The sequence below is a fragment of the Cydia pomonella genome, chromosome 8 (assembly GCF_033807575.1).
Source record: "Cydia pomonella isolate Wapato2018A chromosome 8, ilCydPomo1, whole genome shotgun sequence".
Lineage (NCBI taxonomy): Eukaryota > Metazoa > Arthropoda > Insecta > Lepidoptera > Tortricidae > Cydia > Cydia pomonella.
This window is the reverse complement of record NC_084710.1, coordinates 11,666,733-11,682,832: the sequence shown is the minus strand read 5'-3', so window position 1 is coordinate 11,682,832 and position 16,100 is coordinate 11,666,733. Positions and strand designations below refer to the sequence as shown.

General features: G+C 36.8%; 1 protein-coding gene across 1 annotated transcript; it reads right to left on the bottom strand.

Moving 5' to 3' along the window:
* Nucleotides 1–338: 338 nt before the first annotated feature.
* LOC133520580 (alpha-1,3-mannosyl-glycoprotein 2-beta-N-acetylglucosaminyltransferase-like) lies at nt 339–13,696 on the bottom strand. The gene has a single exon (XM_061855087.1). The coding sequence runs from the start codon at nt 1,536–1,538 to the stop codon at nt 348–350; it is 1,191 nt and encodes a 396-aa protein (XP_061711071.1). The 5' UTR covers nt 1,539–13,696; the 3' UTR covers nt 339–347.
* Between the last annotated feature and the right edge of the window lie 2,404 nt (nt 13,697–16,100).

Sequence of the window (16,100 nt, the reverse complement as noted above, 5' to 3'; positions counted from 1 at the left end):
AAATTTTAGGCAAGCCGGTGGGAATCGAGTTGTATGGACCCGCCGCCCCTGATAGACTGTTAAGCAAAGGATGAAATGGTGCCTTTCACCCGAATTAAACACTACTTTTCATTTCGAGGAAAGTAAAATATGTAGTTACATTTAAAAAAACACGGCTAAGTCGGCTTAGTATAAACTTCAGTAGTATAACTAAGAGGACCTAAGTTACCTATACGTATAATGTCAGACTGCAGGAAAAACATTTTCAATAAATAGGTATTTAAAATTAATTCGTCAGCTTGTCTTGCTGTAAGCTTGCTTGTTTTATAATGACTTAGGCTGGGTTGAACATACCAGAATTGGAAAAATTATAATAAAAATGATTTATTTATGTAAGTCTTGAATCGTTTACGAACAGGGGTTAAGAAAACCCGGCGGTTATTGATGAAGCACTGCACTATTCCATACAGCCCCGTCCGAGGCACACCATGCATGAAGTCGTCCATAAGACCAATCGTCTTTGCTGCTCTTTTAAACATTGTAGCGTTGGAATAAGATATCCGGACATATTTTGAAGTGCTATTTACTTTTCCGGTTTTAATATCTTCTACTGTCGTTTCCGGACAAGAGTATACAAAATTGACCCATAAATGCTGCTGTTCCATAAGCAAATAATCAAGATTTTGTCGGGTGAATGGTACAAATTCTGTGTTCAGTAATCTTTGCTCGTTGTCAAAATGACGATAGGGCAGTTCTTTTACATTGTTTGATTCATACACCCCAAATTTATAAGTCCTAGATATTTCCGGCCTAATACAAACACGACCCTGTGTAACATCCGGATTGCGCATTAAGTCATCGATAAAATACCCCGGCAAAATTGACTCTATCTCACCCCATGTTTCAGATAAGAGCATCCAACCATGGCCTGGGAAGAAGTCCGTCCGGTGCAACAAATGATGTTTTCTGGCCTCCACTACTCCTTTTTTGCCGTTGTCGTTCCATGCCGACACACACCATATGCTGGGATCTTTTTTCAAAAGTGGGTAAGTTCCGAGGAAATACTCAAAAAAGTCAGGAGAAACATCCAAGTTGTCTTCAAGGACGATAACTGCTTTGTGTTTTAGTGTTTTGAAAACATAGTTAAGGGCATACTTATAGTTATGACCGAAAGTCTGTTTCGGTATTTCCAAGAAGGTGGTGGTAAGCTGCTGGTGGAAAAAGTTAATTAAATCGTGGGTTTCTTTGGAATAGCAGTTGGCGGACTTGGAGGCTACTATAATAGGGAAGGATTTTGGGTCTGGTCTGAAATTCTGGAGACTTTCTATAGATCGTCTTAGAAACTGCACGTTGCACGCCATCACTAACGTCGGTAATACTAATACCTTTTTACTTTTTTCTATAACCGGTTTGGTTAATAGAACTTCGTTATTCGGTATATTATTTTTGCTCTTTTTTATTCTGTTCTTTATAATTACACAACATAGTAGCATACACAGAAATATTAAGATTGGATATATAACGTTTTTTTCGCGGCATCTTCGTAAGTTTATTCGCATATTGATTCAAGGTTATTCGTTATTATATTATGTAAGTACGTACGTTCAATCTGCGCGAAGACACGAGATTAGGAAATATAAATTAGTGTAGATATATTCAGAGACGTCGTAAATATCACCATGTGATGAACGAAAGTAACACGGGATAAATTTTCAATAAGATTTTTATTTAAGTCCTCTCCAGACTATGTGCGTGAATCGCGGCGCGACATATCGCGACGTTGACGTATGATTCCGCGCTCGTAGAACTTAACGGCGATTTCGCAGTTTAGTTCGCGCCAAAATGGTGTCAAAGCATCAGCTGATTGAATTTAACTGTGAGTTAGTTACAGCAGCATTGTTATTGTTGTAGCGATTTTATCATTTTGTTTTTTTGTAAAAACGTAAAATATAGCCGCTTAATATAATGTAATAAATATTGATCTTGTCACAAATGAGCCACAATACTGTGTAATGTGGAGTCAAGCAAGATTGCGTTTCATGCCTCCTTTGACGCGGGCCAAAAAACCGACAAAAAACGGGGAATAGGGGGCGAAGGCGTGAAAAATCTGCGAAATCGACGACACACTTACGTTCGCGGCTTCGCGCCGTGATTCGCGCATGAGTCAACTTCAACTTCAACATTTATTCAGCAAATAGGCCACAAGGGTACTTTAACACGTCAACATGGAATTTACATACAAACATCAACAATTAAGTATAAAATACAATTACAAAAAATAAATAAAATAATAATCATAAAAAAACAAACATACAAAAAAAAAACTAAAATTATTTAGAGGTGTAAATATCTGTAAATGTCAGAACTAACTGACTTTTATCAAATTATCCTTAGAGAAATATAGTCTCTAAGAGTCAAAATTCCGAGTGTGGAGGGCTCGTTAGATTTTAAACCCCCTCCAGACTATGCGCGTGAATCGCAGCGCGACTTCGCGGAGCGAACATACCGCGACGTTGACGTAGACTACATACTCGCACAACTTCACAGCGATTTCGCAGTTTGGGTAGCGGCAAGATGGAGCCGAAGTGTCAGCTGATCGGATTTAGTTTGCGGCAAGGCACTGATTCAAACTGGGAACTGTTAAATTGATTTTTGTTGATCAAGTTCGCACCCAATATAACCAAGTAGCCGCCATAGAAGGTTGACAGTTTAACAGATTAACCGACTCGTGAGCGAATCGCGGCGCGAAGCGATTGCGAGTGTGGAGTCTTGCAAGTTCGCGCTTCGCGTCTCCTTTGACACGGGCCAAATACCGACAAAAAACGGGGAATAAGGCGCGAAGGCGTGAACAATCTGCGAAATCGACGCGAGGGCCATCCACACTCGCGTTCGCGGCTTCGCGCCTTGATTCGCGAACGAGTGTGGAGGGCCATTTATAAGTGCATTGAGTTTTTATGATGCGATCAGTGGTCACGGCTGAGCAAACACAGTAGATGGAAATGTTATCGATAAAGAAATAACTAATGGCAATCACATTGAGACAACACGACCAACAAAAAGTTATTTTGAATAATAGACTGGAAATAACTGTAATGCCGCTGAAGAACTTTATTTTAATAGTAATAAACCACGATATCATCGATAAATGAGATGAGTTTTAAGATGTTGGCAGGTATTTAAGAAATTAATTGTCAAAAAAGTATTACTTATGCGTATATAAGAAAATTAAGTTAAAGTAGATGTCTAAGTAAATAAGAGCAAATACCACTGTTCTGTAAATTAAGTAATTTAAATATGAAACCAAATCAATATTCAATATTACCTTCAGCTACTATATAAGGGGCCCGTGAGCATTGCGAGACATTTTAACTAAGCATTCCTGGTAATATTTAGAAACTAAAATATCATATAAAATTTTCTGGATTAGGCCTAGTTTCAGAGATAATAAATGTTTTCGAAATCATTCTTTCGCCATAAGTCGGTACAAAACACATTTTTGACTGCGGTATTGCCACTTTGAGGTCTAGTCTGGACATACCTATTGATTGACATCGAAAAATTAAAAAAATGTATTCGTGAGGCTACTCTCAAATGAAAAAAAAAAACTTTTTAGTTAATTTTAGGTTATATGTTTATCAATAAAAAATATCTTTTATGTACATGAGTGTTCAAAAAAAGGGAAAAAACCAAAAAAAATTTTTTTTGTCAAATTTCACAAAAAGTCATATAACATTTTTTGCTTCTATTGCCATCAGGAATGCACCGTTAAAATCTCTCGCAATGCTCACGGGCACCTTGTATATAATTGAAAATACCAGAAAGGGAAAAAAACGAAGGACGAAGCGAGATGGCGCCTTACAAAATTTTAGGAATTTAGGTGACACGTTTCTTGAATACTTATACTATCAACCTTAGTCTATCTATGCCCATACGAGAAGTGTGATAGTACTGATAGTTTGCAAATATGTGGATAAAAAATACAATCTCTCATTTTTCCAAATCATATCATTTATTGACAAAGTAAACTAACCCTATTCATAAAACTTAGCAAACCTCTGTTACATTTTCCCACTTTCTAACAAACACAAATGTCAATACTACAGACAGGGACAAATAATCTTCAACAGAATTTTAAATTCATCAGACGTTTATGAATAACGCACGAAATATAACTGTTACAATAAAAATAATTATGCCCCCCGAATAATCTTAGTTTTTATAAGCCTTGCTGGGGTTGCATTCAAAGGTTAATTTATATTTATTCCAAAAAATAAAGAGCGTTCAAACAAATAAATCTGTGGCCCTACTGAAAAAGGGTACAAGTCTCTGGCAGTTTAGGTGTATAAGGGCATAAGTGTTACGTGGAACTTACACCTCTTTACACCCTTTACAGACTTGTACCCTTTTTCACTAGGGCCACAGAAATATAGGGTTGTTTCCATCTAGAAATCTTAGGGCTGAATAGTATCCCAATAAATTCTTATGGATTATATAGTCTATTTTTTTATCCCGTAGACTAAAATGACATTTCATGTGTTGCTGGTTTTTTTACGTCTTATAAATAGTGATGTGCTACAACCGGTACTAACCGAAAATAAACTATTGGGAGTAACTTATATAGGCATTTAACACCATTTTGAGGCATTTAGAAAGTTTGTATCCAGGTCGAAACACAATATTTCTAATATTTAAAAGCGATCTGTAAACTGTGACGTCACACAATTTTCAAAGAGCTTTTTGGGCGCGAAAGCATGTGTCAAAATATATTTTGTTAATTTAACATATTTAAAGCCGTTTTTAGTATGTTTTATATAGTATAAAGTATAAAATAGAAGTATAAAAGTTGAATTTTAGGGCACCTTTTAGTTAATATAGAACGTAATACAAGCGACTCACAAAATTGAAAACAACCCTATTAATTGCCCACCATCAAAATGGCTACGGCTTGAGTAGGCGGCGGACAGACAACGGGGGGGCCTGCCGCGAAAAGCGAAAATATGTTAATATTTAAAGCCGTTTTTAGGGTAAAAGTTGAATTTTAGGGCAACGTTTGGTTAATATAGAACGTATTACAAGCGTTTCAAAAAATTAGAAACAACCCTAATTAACCTCTGAAAATCAAGTTTTAAGTAGGTAATATTATTTAAAGCGAAATTTTGTTATATCGATTTCCTGGATAATCATGCCCAATGATTGTAAACATCCCTTCAATTAGGTATACTTTACATAATAAGGTTGGTTGGTGGTTTTCGTACGGTAAGCAACATCTGCGTCTGATGTCAGCAGTTGACCACGACGCTCTGCAAATAGTACAACGACAAAGAAGGAGAAGAGAAGATTTAAACATAAGATAAACTCTTTATCTCAATAACGCGAGCGGAGCCGCGGGCACGTCTAGTATTTTATTAAAATTCGACGTCAAAGAGAAATGGATGAGTTTTATACGTAATACAATTTGTATAAAGAAAAATAGTATTCTAACACGTGCGATAGAAAGAGATCTTCAAATATTTATGAACTATTCCTAGAATTTTAAATTGTAGGTGCAATATGCCGCGTAAGCTTCAGTGATTCAAAATCAAGCCCTGAGTGATGATAATGTATGTTTTGTTTCTTTTTATTACCGAATGCGGCGAAGACCGGTGTGATAAATTACAGGAATAACGCCCCATTTCGGCTTTATGGCCTAACTCCTTGTTTGGCTTTTATTCGGCTTGATAGTTTATGTGTTGTGGCGGCGGTTCGATATCAACAATACAGCAAATTCTGCTTATATCTAAATGGCTTAGATTCAGATGAGCACTGGGCTGACAGTTTTGGTGGAAGGGGAAGGCCCCTTTTATTTATCAACATTTTCTTTTTCATACAAATTTTGTGCCATGTCTTAAAAATAGATTTTCTCGATCGAGTACCGTCATAACTAGTCAACTTTGCCCAAAAACACATTTTTAAACAAAGTCGTCGAGTAGATAAACGTATACGTATGTGTAGTAACACTATTTTTAGTTGAAAATAGGTTACATTTGTAACAAAACTATATAACACACATGTGTTTAACTTGGAAATTTTCTGCGGGTTGTCAAATGTAGGGTATATTTATGCGGGCAATTGTTGAAAAATAAAAGCATGTATAGAAAAATTTAGAAACCTTTGACAAATACTTCCAAGTTCCAGTTATAAAACATGAAGCATAGATTATTTCTATTGAGGTTTAAAATAAAAAGGCCTAATAAAGACAGTAATTCGGTAATTTACAGACCTATGGATGGCAACATTGCCCACCACCAAAAATAGCTTTGGGTTGTTACGTTCGAATAATTTACTCAACTGCGCAAGTAAAAGAAGGTAATGTTTGCACACCACAATAAGTTTTTGAATAAATACTATATTTCATTTCTCTCTTTTTCCTTTGCATAGATCTTTTCTCCCTTTAACGTATCAAAAATGTGTTTTGATTAGAAAATAAATTGGCGTCATCTCTAATTTAATCACCAATAATAGATTTATAACGGATCCCTTTCTTTCGCATAATTATCGAAAGTCATAATGTATTGATAGTCATATTATCATTAGTCATAACTCTGAACCGTTAACTTTTCATTTTTTTTTCTTTATGTTATCCTATAGATAGGTTAGGTTTTTATTATGGCAATCCTGAAAAGTTACGCGTTTCTGAGAAAAACCAAATTATGGCTAACGAAAATGCGGACAAACAATACATTATGACTTAGAATTTTATGGGAAACAATAGAGACCCGATTTATTAATACTTGAGCGCTCTAAATTAAAAAAAGAATGCCCCCAAACGCGACACAAATTGATATTCTTGCGTCCGCACCTCCATTTTATCGGTAATATCGGTCATAATCGGCGGTCAACATTGGGGAGTCAAATTGGCGTTTCGTCCGCACCATCTGATTTGATCATGCAGAAAATTTAATCAGATAGGCGAAAAATTGTGCCCGTTGGGACTGGCCTTTACGGTGACTAACAAGTAACAATTGAATGAATGTTGGCACAGCTAAACAAAACACGCAACCATTTTTATAAGGGTTCTGTAGTCAACTAGGTACTCTTTTAATTTCGCAATGTCCGTCTGTCTGTCTGTTTGTCCGAGGCTTTGCTTTGTGTACCTACTAACGAACACGCTAGAAAGCTGCAATTCGGTATGAATATATAAATTAACCAATCCGACAAAGTAGTAAATTAAAACGTATAAAGAATTTTTGTTAAAGTGGGTATGATTTCTTTTTTCTTCAACTCTACGATGTAGGGTGTCGTTAGGTAGGTCTTTTAAAATGAATAGGGGTCTTTAACACACATTTTTTGATAAAGTCAGTGTTTTCGGTAATAAAAGCTACTAAAGACATTCAATAATTTCCATTTCCATTTCCATTTCCATTTCCATTTCCATTTCCATTTCCATTGTCATTTCCCATTTCCCATTTCCCATATCCCATTTCCCTTTTCCCTTTTCATTTTCCTTTTCCTTTTCCTTTTCCTTTTCCTTTTCCTTTTCCTTTTCCTTTTCCTTTTCCTTTTCCTTTTCCTTTTCCTTTTCCTTTTCCTTTTCCTTTTCCTTTTCCTTTTCCTTTTCCTTTTCCTTTTCCTTTTCCTTTTCCTTTTCCTTTTCCTTTTTTTTTTTTTCTATTTCTATTTCAATAGAAACTACTTACGAGTATAGCAAACATGATCAGTGAAACTGTTTTTGAGTTATCGCAAAAAGTCTTCCCTTCATAGTAAAACGACGTATATATCAAAGCGCTGTGTAGGTACTCCCTCTTGCTTGTTATGTTCATGATACTTACTAATAGCACCCCTTCAAGGTCTATTGTGATTGACAGGTAACTACGGAACCCTAGACTGAGCATAGCCCGACATGCTTTTGGCCGGTGTTTTGATAAAAAATAGTATGAAGTGCCACGTGTTGTCGTGGCACGTGGCTGCGAAGAATCCACAACATGTCTAGTAAAATAAATGTACTTTCCTAAATTATAATTGGATTGGATGCTGTTTAAAAATAGATATGATATCAATCAATCAATCAAAATATTAGTACTTTTAAGCGATGACTGAATAATCCATCATATTTAATAATGTTTGCTTGGATTTGTTTTGTAATGTTTTACAGTTAGCATTTTCCTCGCATTAGTGTGGTGAATTTTGTGTTTCACTCGGTACTCGGTACCAAAGTTTGTTTAACCCTCATGCCTTGAAAGCCTCACAACGCTTAAGATTCCGCTTTTCGAACTACTCGCTAGGCTTGTGTTATAATTTTGGAAACTATACCTCTATGTTAAACAAAAAAAGTATTATAGTTCGGTAAAATAAGGTGATTTTTATTCAATAGATACCTACCTAAAGGAAAAACGGGAAATATTGCACTCAGTCAGTATTAATAGCAGGGTGGCAGTTTCATACGCAAATAACTGAAGTGTTAAAAAAATAGGGTCCTACCGAAGTTTCGGAAGTTTTATTTCATTTCATTTCGGTTTCTTTTTAGGCATTATAATCGTGTTTCGGCTGAGGGTTCAGTTTTGGCCTAACAACCTGCCAAAACTTTTGGCCGCACCGAAAATTACACAATTGACACATTGACGATTCTCGCCGCGTCGTATGCGGGGTATCAGTCGTCTTTATTTTGCACACTCTGCTATAGAGATATTGTCTTGTTAGATTATCTGACAACCTTAACCGGAAACATTACTGGTAATTGTTGCATATCTCCTAACGTTCTCGACATTTTGGTTCCAGATAAATATTTTTTATACGAGTTTAATATTACCAATACCTGTGTCTGTACGTTTTGCTTTTTTTAATATTCTGGTTTTTATAAGAACTACGAGTAGGTTAATTCCGACAGCGCGAAAAACGGAAAAAAAATGCGCCGTAAACAGACGCCTAGCATACAAAATCGGCAACAATAAACGCAAAAGTCAAAACAGTCAGACACAGATAACTTCTTTCTTATTCCGGTCCCAAAATTTCGTTACCATTGGTCGAAACTTATTTTGGAGGAAGAAAATATCTAGAACGAAACCTCGATAATTTCTGAAATTTTTACGCAGTTGTCCTTATCGCAGATAACATTCTCAAATCTGAGAAAGGGCTCAGCTGGTTCTTAACAGAATTGAAATCTCAAATTGCGTATACAGTATGTATATGGAGAGACATTAGTGATAACGTCCATACTTTCTTAATTGTTCTGCTTATAAAATCACTTCAACTTCAAGTTTCATAGGTAGTAGGTAAATACTTAATTGTTTACGGGATTGCGTCAACTACTTGCATTAAATATAGAAGTTATCTCGGTTTCCCTACCTTTAGACAGGTTCGGCTCTAAAAATTTGATACGCTCTTAATTTGATACGTCTCAAGCGCACCAATGACTATTAGATAGGTTAGGCTTTAAACAGTGTTTAGTGTAAGTTGTGTTTTAAATAGTGTTTAGTGTTATTTTATATAGTTATAAAGTATTTATCTATTATGGTTCACTAGTTTCCTGAAAGAAAGATTTTTCATTTTAATAAGTAGAAACCAGACGCCTAATGAAGACTCCTGTAGGGCTAAGATGGTCGGATCTTTATCATTTGTCTCCATGCCTGTCACGTTCTAACAAGTATGTAAGCGCGAAAGTGACGGGCATAGTGACAAGTGATAAAAATGGAACCATGCCACCGCTGATTGCATTTCGCGAGCACCAATCAGCGTGAGCCGCTATAGTTCGAGTCCTCCACGATGACACGCAGATTTGTCAAATGTAACCTTTAATAACATGACATTACGAGTCAAGTCACGCATCTTCGTGAATGACACGATATTTGGTCAGCACGTTGATTGGTGCTCACGAAGTACACCGACTTATGGTCATATCAAAACCAGACAAAAACATAATTGTTAAAACAGAAGCGACATAATTTCTAGCTATACTTAAACATTACGACGCTTTAATTACCGCGACTGCAATTAAGCGTCTATTAGACTACGAGACTCATTTTCGAAATGGAAATCCGTTTTAAAATTAAACTCCTCTATAGTAATGAGTTGCTAAGCTTCCTAGTAATCTGTTTTTGGTCTAAATAAGGATGGCTCGATTATACAATGGAAGTTCATCCTTTGACCTATTATTATTATTTACTTTATTTCTCTTACTTCTTAGATTGAGGTTTTATACAATATGGATATAAAAGTAAAATATAAAAACACATTAAAAAAATTATACAAAACACATATAAACACATTGTAAAAAACCTAACCTAGGGTGCCGCCAGCAGCGGGGCAAGGCCCAAGCTGCCGGTGGTCAGGGCTGCAGAGAGAAGAACCGCCGGACAATCCGCGCCGTGTCCAAGATCACCGCCATCTGCATCTGACCCTTGATCCAACCACCTAGCAAGAGTCTGTCAAGGTGCTGGTTGAGACTCTTCGCTATGAGACCGTTCGCTGAAACGACTATCGGGACAATGATCGTCGAATCAACATCCCACATGGCGGTTATCTCGTGAGCCAAGTCTAGGTACTTACTGGACTTGTCCTTCTCCTTCATTGCCTTCTCGGCTTTCACAAAATTCTCATCATGGGGGATGGTGATGTCGACGAGCACGGCCCGGCGTTGCGATCGATCTATTATCACGATGTCAGGCTTATTGGCTACAATAAGCCTGACATCGTGATAATAGATCGATCTCAATAGAGCGTGGCACGACCATTTTCGAGAACTGGCACAGGTGAGTACTTGTAGTACGGTACTTCGCGGTCCACAAGGCCGTATAGAAGAGCAAGTTGCTGGTGAATAATCCTGGCTACGAGATTATGTCTGTGCAAGTACTCGCCGTTAGCAAGATGAGAACAACCGGAAATGATATACCTGAGTGACTCTCCGGATCTGCGGCATGCCCGACAAATGTCGACCGTACCGTTCTTCAGGATATATTTCCGATAGTTGTTCGTCATAATTATTATTACGTCTTTCCCATCACGGAACAATGGTGTTCCGGACCTTTGGGAGGCGTGCGCGGAGCCGAAGCCAACACGTAGAGGCCCTTTTGACACTTTAATGAAATGTAAGGGGTACACCTTGCGAATGTTGCCCTTGCCCGTGTCATGGGACGCACGCAGAGGCAGCACCCGCCAGGGTGTAAGGACTATTTGAGAGTTAATGGAATCTAAAATGAACTGGGCTATTGGGTGAAAGCGATGGACTAAATACTGGGCTATGGGATAAAAAACCATTATTATTATTATTATTTAAACTTTATTGCACATTAAAAATAAGTACAAATGGCGGACTTAATGCCTTAAGGCATTCTCTACCAGTTAACCATAGGGCAAAACTGAAATTCTCGAAAGTGGGTGCAGTGACAAAAATAATTCAGAATAAATGACGACTATAGGTAATATTCAATAAACTATTTACAATTTTGGACATTAATGACATTATTTACAATTAAAATATTTATTATTTACAATTTTAAATGATATTACTACATATATATAGACAAATTGCTATATAAATACTAGAGATGCCACGAATATTCGGCAACTATTCGGTATTCGGCCTATTCGGCCACTTTTTTGCTATTCGGTATTCGGCCGAATAGTGCGTACTATTCGGCCGAATACCGAATAGCAAATCATGTAAAAAAAGACACGTTAATTTACTCAAAATTATGTATTTATTTCCAAATTACATCATTTTAGTACTTAAAATTAATCAGTGGTAAGTTGTGATGGATAAAAACGAGCTTTTCAGCATTTTTTGGTAGCAAACGATTGCGCTTTTCATCGTAAACGTTACCAGCCTCAGAAAATAACCTCTCACTACAAACGCTACTTCCAGGCGAAGAAAGATAAACTTTTGCAAATTTCGAAAGGTTCGGGTATTGTTTTTCGTTTGCTGACCACCACTTGTAAGGATCGGCCTTCCGATCTAGGCGAACTGTTTTCAAATAAAAACCCACCAAGCATTCGGCGGCCGAATATTCGGCGCTTCGGCCGACAGCGTTGCCGAATATTCGGTATTCGGTATTCGGCCAATTCACTATTCGTGGCATCTCTAATAAATACCATTATATATACCTACATACATATTATTATAAGGATAATACTGTGGAACGGACATTCAACCTTTGGCCTGGCTGCGTTCAGTGAAAATACTTCATTGTTAGTGAGTACTATATTATTTATCTGGTAAAAACATTCTACCTCACATTTCAACTACGTGAAATCCTAATGCGCATCCATTAATATTTATAGTACCCCTCTATTTTAGAGGTTATTATTATGAAATCATGTTTTATACAACTACAAGCAAAATTTTACCAGTAAAATGTGATGGCACGCCCTCGATGAATGAAGAGAGGACTTTTGGTTTGGACGAGTAAAATTATAGCTGGCGTATAGCTCTATAAAATTGAACCCTGGTAATATTAATCCAGTAAATGTAGCGGGCATCTCGCTCGTTTTTTCCCAGAACGTGCAAGTTGTGGAATGAACTACCTTCTGAGGTGTTTCCCTTGCGCTATAACATGGGGTTCTTCAAGAAGCAGGTTTTTAGGGTTCTCAAAGGTTGGCAACGCATAAGTGGCTCCACCGATGTTGCTTATGTCCATGGGCGGCGATGACTGCTTCCCATCAGGCGGCTCGTCTGCTCGTTTGCAGCCTATTACATAAAAAAAAAAAATTAACATTTGCGTCAAATCCGGTAAGTAGTTCTGATTTTTTGCAGGCTTGTTTATGATGTTGGCCCAATGAATAATCCAATTAAGTTTGTGACCTCGAGCACCGAACGCAACTTTGTCAAAAATAAAGAAAACCGTGAAAAGTTCGTGTTGTTATAAGCTTTTATGTTACCTTTTATTTACTTTCACCTGACCTGACCGTTGTCTGTTTGTAATCAAATCTTGCAAGTTAAATTTGACCCACTTCCCGGTTTCCGATGAAGCTGAAAATTTGCATACTTATGTAAGTGACAATGCAATATTATGGTACCATCGAGATAATCTGATGATGGAGACAGCAGGTGGCTATAGGAACTCTGTGATAACACAACGTAACCTAATTGTGTTTGGGGTTTTTAGAATTGTCTCGATGAGTATTAGTTACTTGTGGAAAGAAAAGTACAGTCAGCGATAAAAGCTTGTACCAAAAATAAATTTTTTGCCAAAAACTTATTTTAATTTAAGTACCCTAAAAGACTAGTTTTGGATTGTACCTTCTCAAGGCGTCTTAAAAGCAGACTAAATTTACTACAATACGAGACTAAAAGTGACTCTGCAGACCTAATAGTTTCCGAAATAAAGTCTTCCAAAGTTTATAATTATTTCGAACTTGAATTAGTTGGGGTCTCAGGCGATGCCGCTTGGCACGATTGTTCCTCAGGTCAAACAAAACTGATTTGGCCTTGTAGCGATGAGATCGTATTGTGTCAAAAAGAGAGGGGAAAGAGTCTGCTCACTAGGTCCAATCTATGCTATATTTCTCCCCGCTCTTAGCAACTGGGGCAAGTTATATATAATTTTCATATAATTGAGGAATTAAAACATTATGTTCATAGTTTTAAAACGCCAAGTTAAACGCCAGGTTTTTTTTTTTTACATTTTTCATCTTAGACTTTGGCTATAAGTAATCCAATTTCTATGGAAATCGTCACTCATCCGCTACATCGTTTTTTTTTATCTAGTACAAATCGCCACATTGTAATTGTAAAGATAAATTTTCATTTATTATGCAATACTCAGTTTTTTTGTATGAAAAGGTATATCGAATATTTCAAAAATGAATTCCTCGTCCCTAAACTATACGAATTTGCCCATTGGACCTCTTTCCCCCCTCTTTTATAAACTTTGAAAGGCTTTTTCTCGGAAACTATTAGGTCTACAGAAACAATTCTAGTCTCGTACTGTAGCAAAATTTACTCTACATTAAAAACGCCCTGAGAAGGTAATATCAAAAACTAGTCCTTTAGGGTTATAATCGCCCAAATCTAAAAAAAACTAAATTTTCGCAGTTTTTTTACTAAGTTGCATTCGGCGCTCGAGGTCACAAACTCGGATTATTCATTGAGCCAACGTCATCGTCATAAACAAGTCTGCAAAAAATTAGAACTACCGATTTGACGCAAACGAACCCCGTTACAAAAGTCGACAGTTACTGGATTATATCTACAACTTGTAATTGCCAGCCAGGGTCAATGCGCCGGTGATTCGGAAATATCATCGAGATCGAAATGTAACTTCCCTATCTCAGAGTTCAACAAACTAATAGGGATTAGTTGGTAGAGTAGTAACCACCAATTAAGGTCCGACCGAGAACGCTTTTTTTGTCTCGGCCGAGACCGAGACCGAGACCGAGATTCAATGGGATTCTCGGCCGAGACCGAGACCGAGACCGAGAATTTATAAAATAGAAAAAAAAGACGAATTTTGCACTAAAATGTTTTTATAATCGAAATTCGACGATTTATCAGAAAAAAGTTATCATAATCAATTCATAGCGCTATTAAATAGTATTTTTAGGGTTCCGTAGCCATAATGGCAAAAATGGAACCCTTTTAGTTTCGTCATGTCCTTATGTCTGTCGGTCTGTGCGTATGTCACAGCCATTTTACTCAAAAACTATACGGTATATTTTATAACCAAAGTTGGAACGTAGGTGTAGATGTATTATGTAAGTCGTTTCGTTTCGAAAAAAATTAAAATATATACTCCGTATAAATGTAACAAAAAGTTAAAAAAAATAATCATGTGGCTCATCGTTAGGTAGGTCTTTATAAATACAGAAAGGTTGCTAAAAATCTTTTTTTGACTAAGTAAATACTTTTGACAATAATCGCTTCAAAAAAAAAAGGTGTGATCCCCTCTAACTTTTGAACCGGGAGAGCAAACCCATTAAAAAAAAATCTAAATAATAAAGCTTAATAAGCAAATAATTTTTCAGGAAAATTATATTGAATATGGTCGGTTAAGCCATTTAAGAGTTATAAAAAAACTGATCTTCTTATTAAAGCGACGAAAGTGCCACTAACATACGCTCTTTTGCTTGTACGGCTTTTTTGTATTGTATGAAGGTACGGAACCTTCCATTATGCGTGGTCCGACACGCACCTGGCCGGTTTTTTCGGTACAGATGTGCATAAAAGGAGATAAAATAACAATAATCAAAATAAAGAGTTCTATATTGTAACCCAAAATATCCACCACAGGTGTCGTTTTGTACTTACCTACTGCTTTGCTTTTTCCCGTTAACACAAATATATTTAAAATTCCAGTACAGTATATAAAATATCCAGTGTCATCTTCCACTCACAACAAGTGAATCTAAGTTACATCCCAATAACAATATATACTCATTTATTCATCAATAACAACAACCACAAAACGAAAAAAACCAAATGAACAAGTCATTACTTGCAACCGCGCCTATCCGATCCCAACACTTAGTATTTGATAAGTAATTGGCTAAAAATGTGGCTACGAAACCAATTGAAATCACAAAAAACGTCACACCAACCGGGCGATGCAACCAACGAGTGGCTTAGACCGCCGCCGGGGCGCTCGTGCGCGGAAAATTCAAATTTACCAATGATTGCCTATTCTCGGTCTCGGCAAGAATCTCGGCCCATTTTGGCCGAGAGCCGAGACCGAGATTTCGGCTCGATTTTTGGCCGAGAATGCCGAGACCGAGACCGAGACCGAGATCTCGGTCGGACCTTACCACCAATATATATACCACGAGTAAGGAATTTCCGTACCATTTATGACGTATTAAAAAAACTACTTACTAGATCTCGTTCAAACCAATTTTTGGTGGAAGTTTGCATGGCAATGTATATCATACATTTTTTTAGATTTTTCATTCTGTTATTTAAGAAGTTAAGGGGGGGGGGGACGCACATTTTACCACTTTGGAAGTGTCTCTCGCGCAAACTATTCAGTTTAGAAAAAAATGATATTAGAAACCTCAATATCATTTTTAAAGACCTATCCATAGATACCCCACACGTATGGGTTTGATGAAAAAAGGTTTTTTGAGTTTCAGTTATAAGTATGGGGAACCCCCAAAATTTATTGTTTTTTTTTTTCTATTTTTGTGTAAAAATCTTAATGCGGTTAATAGAATACATC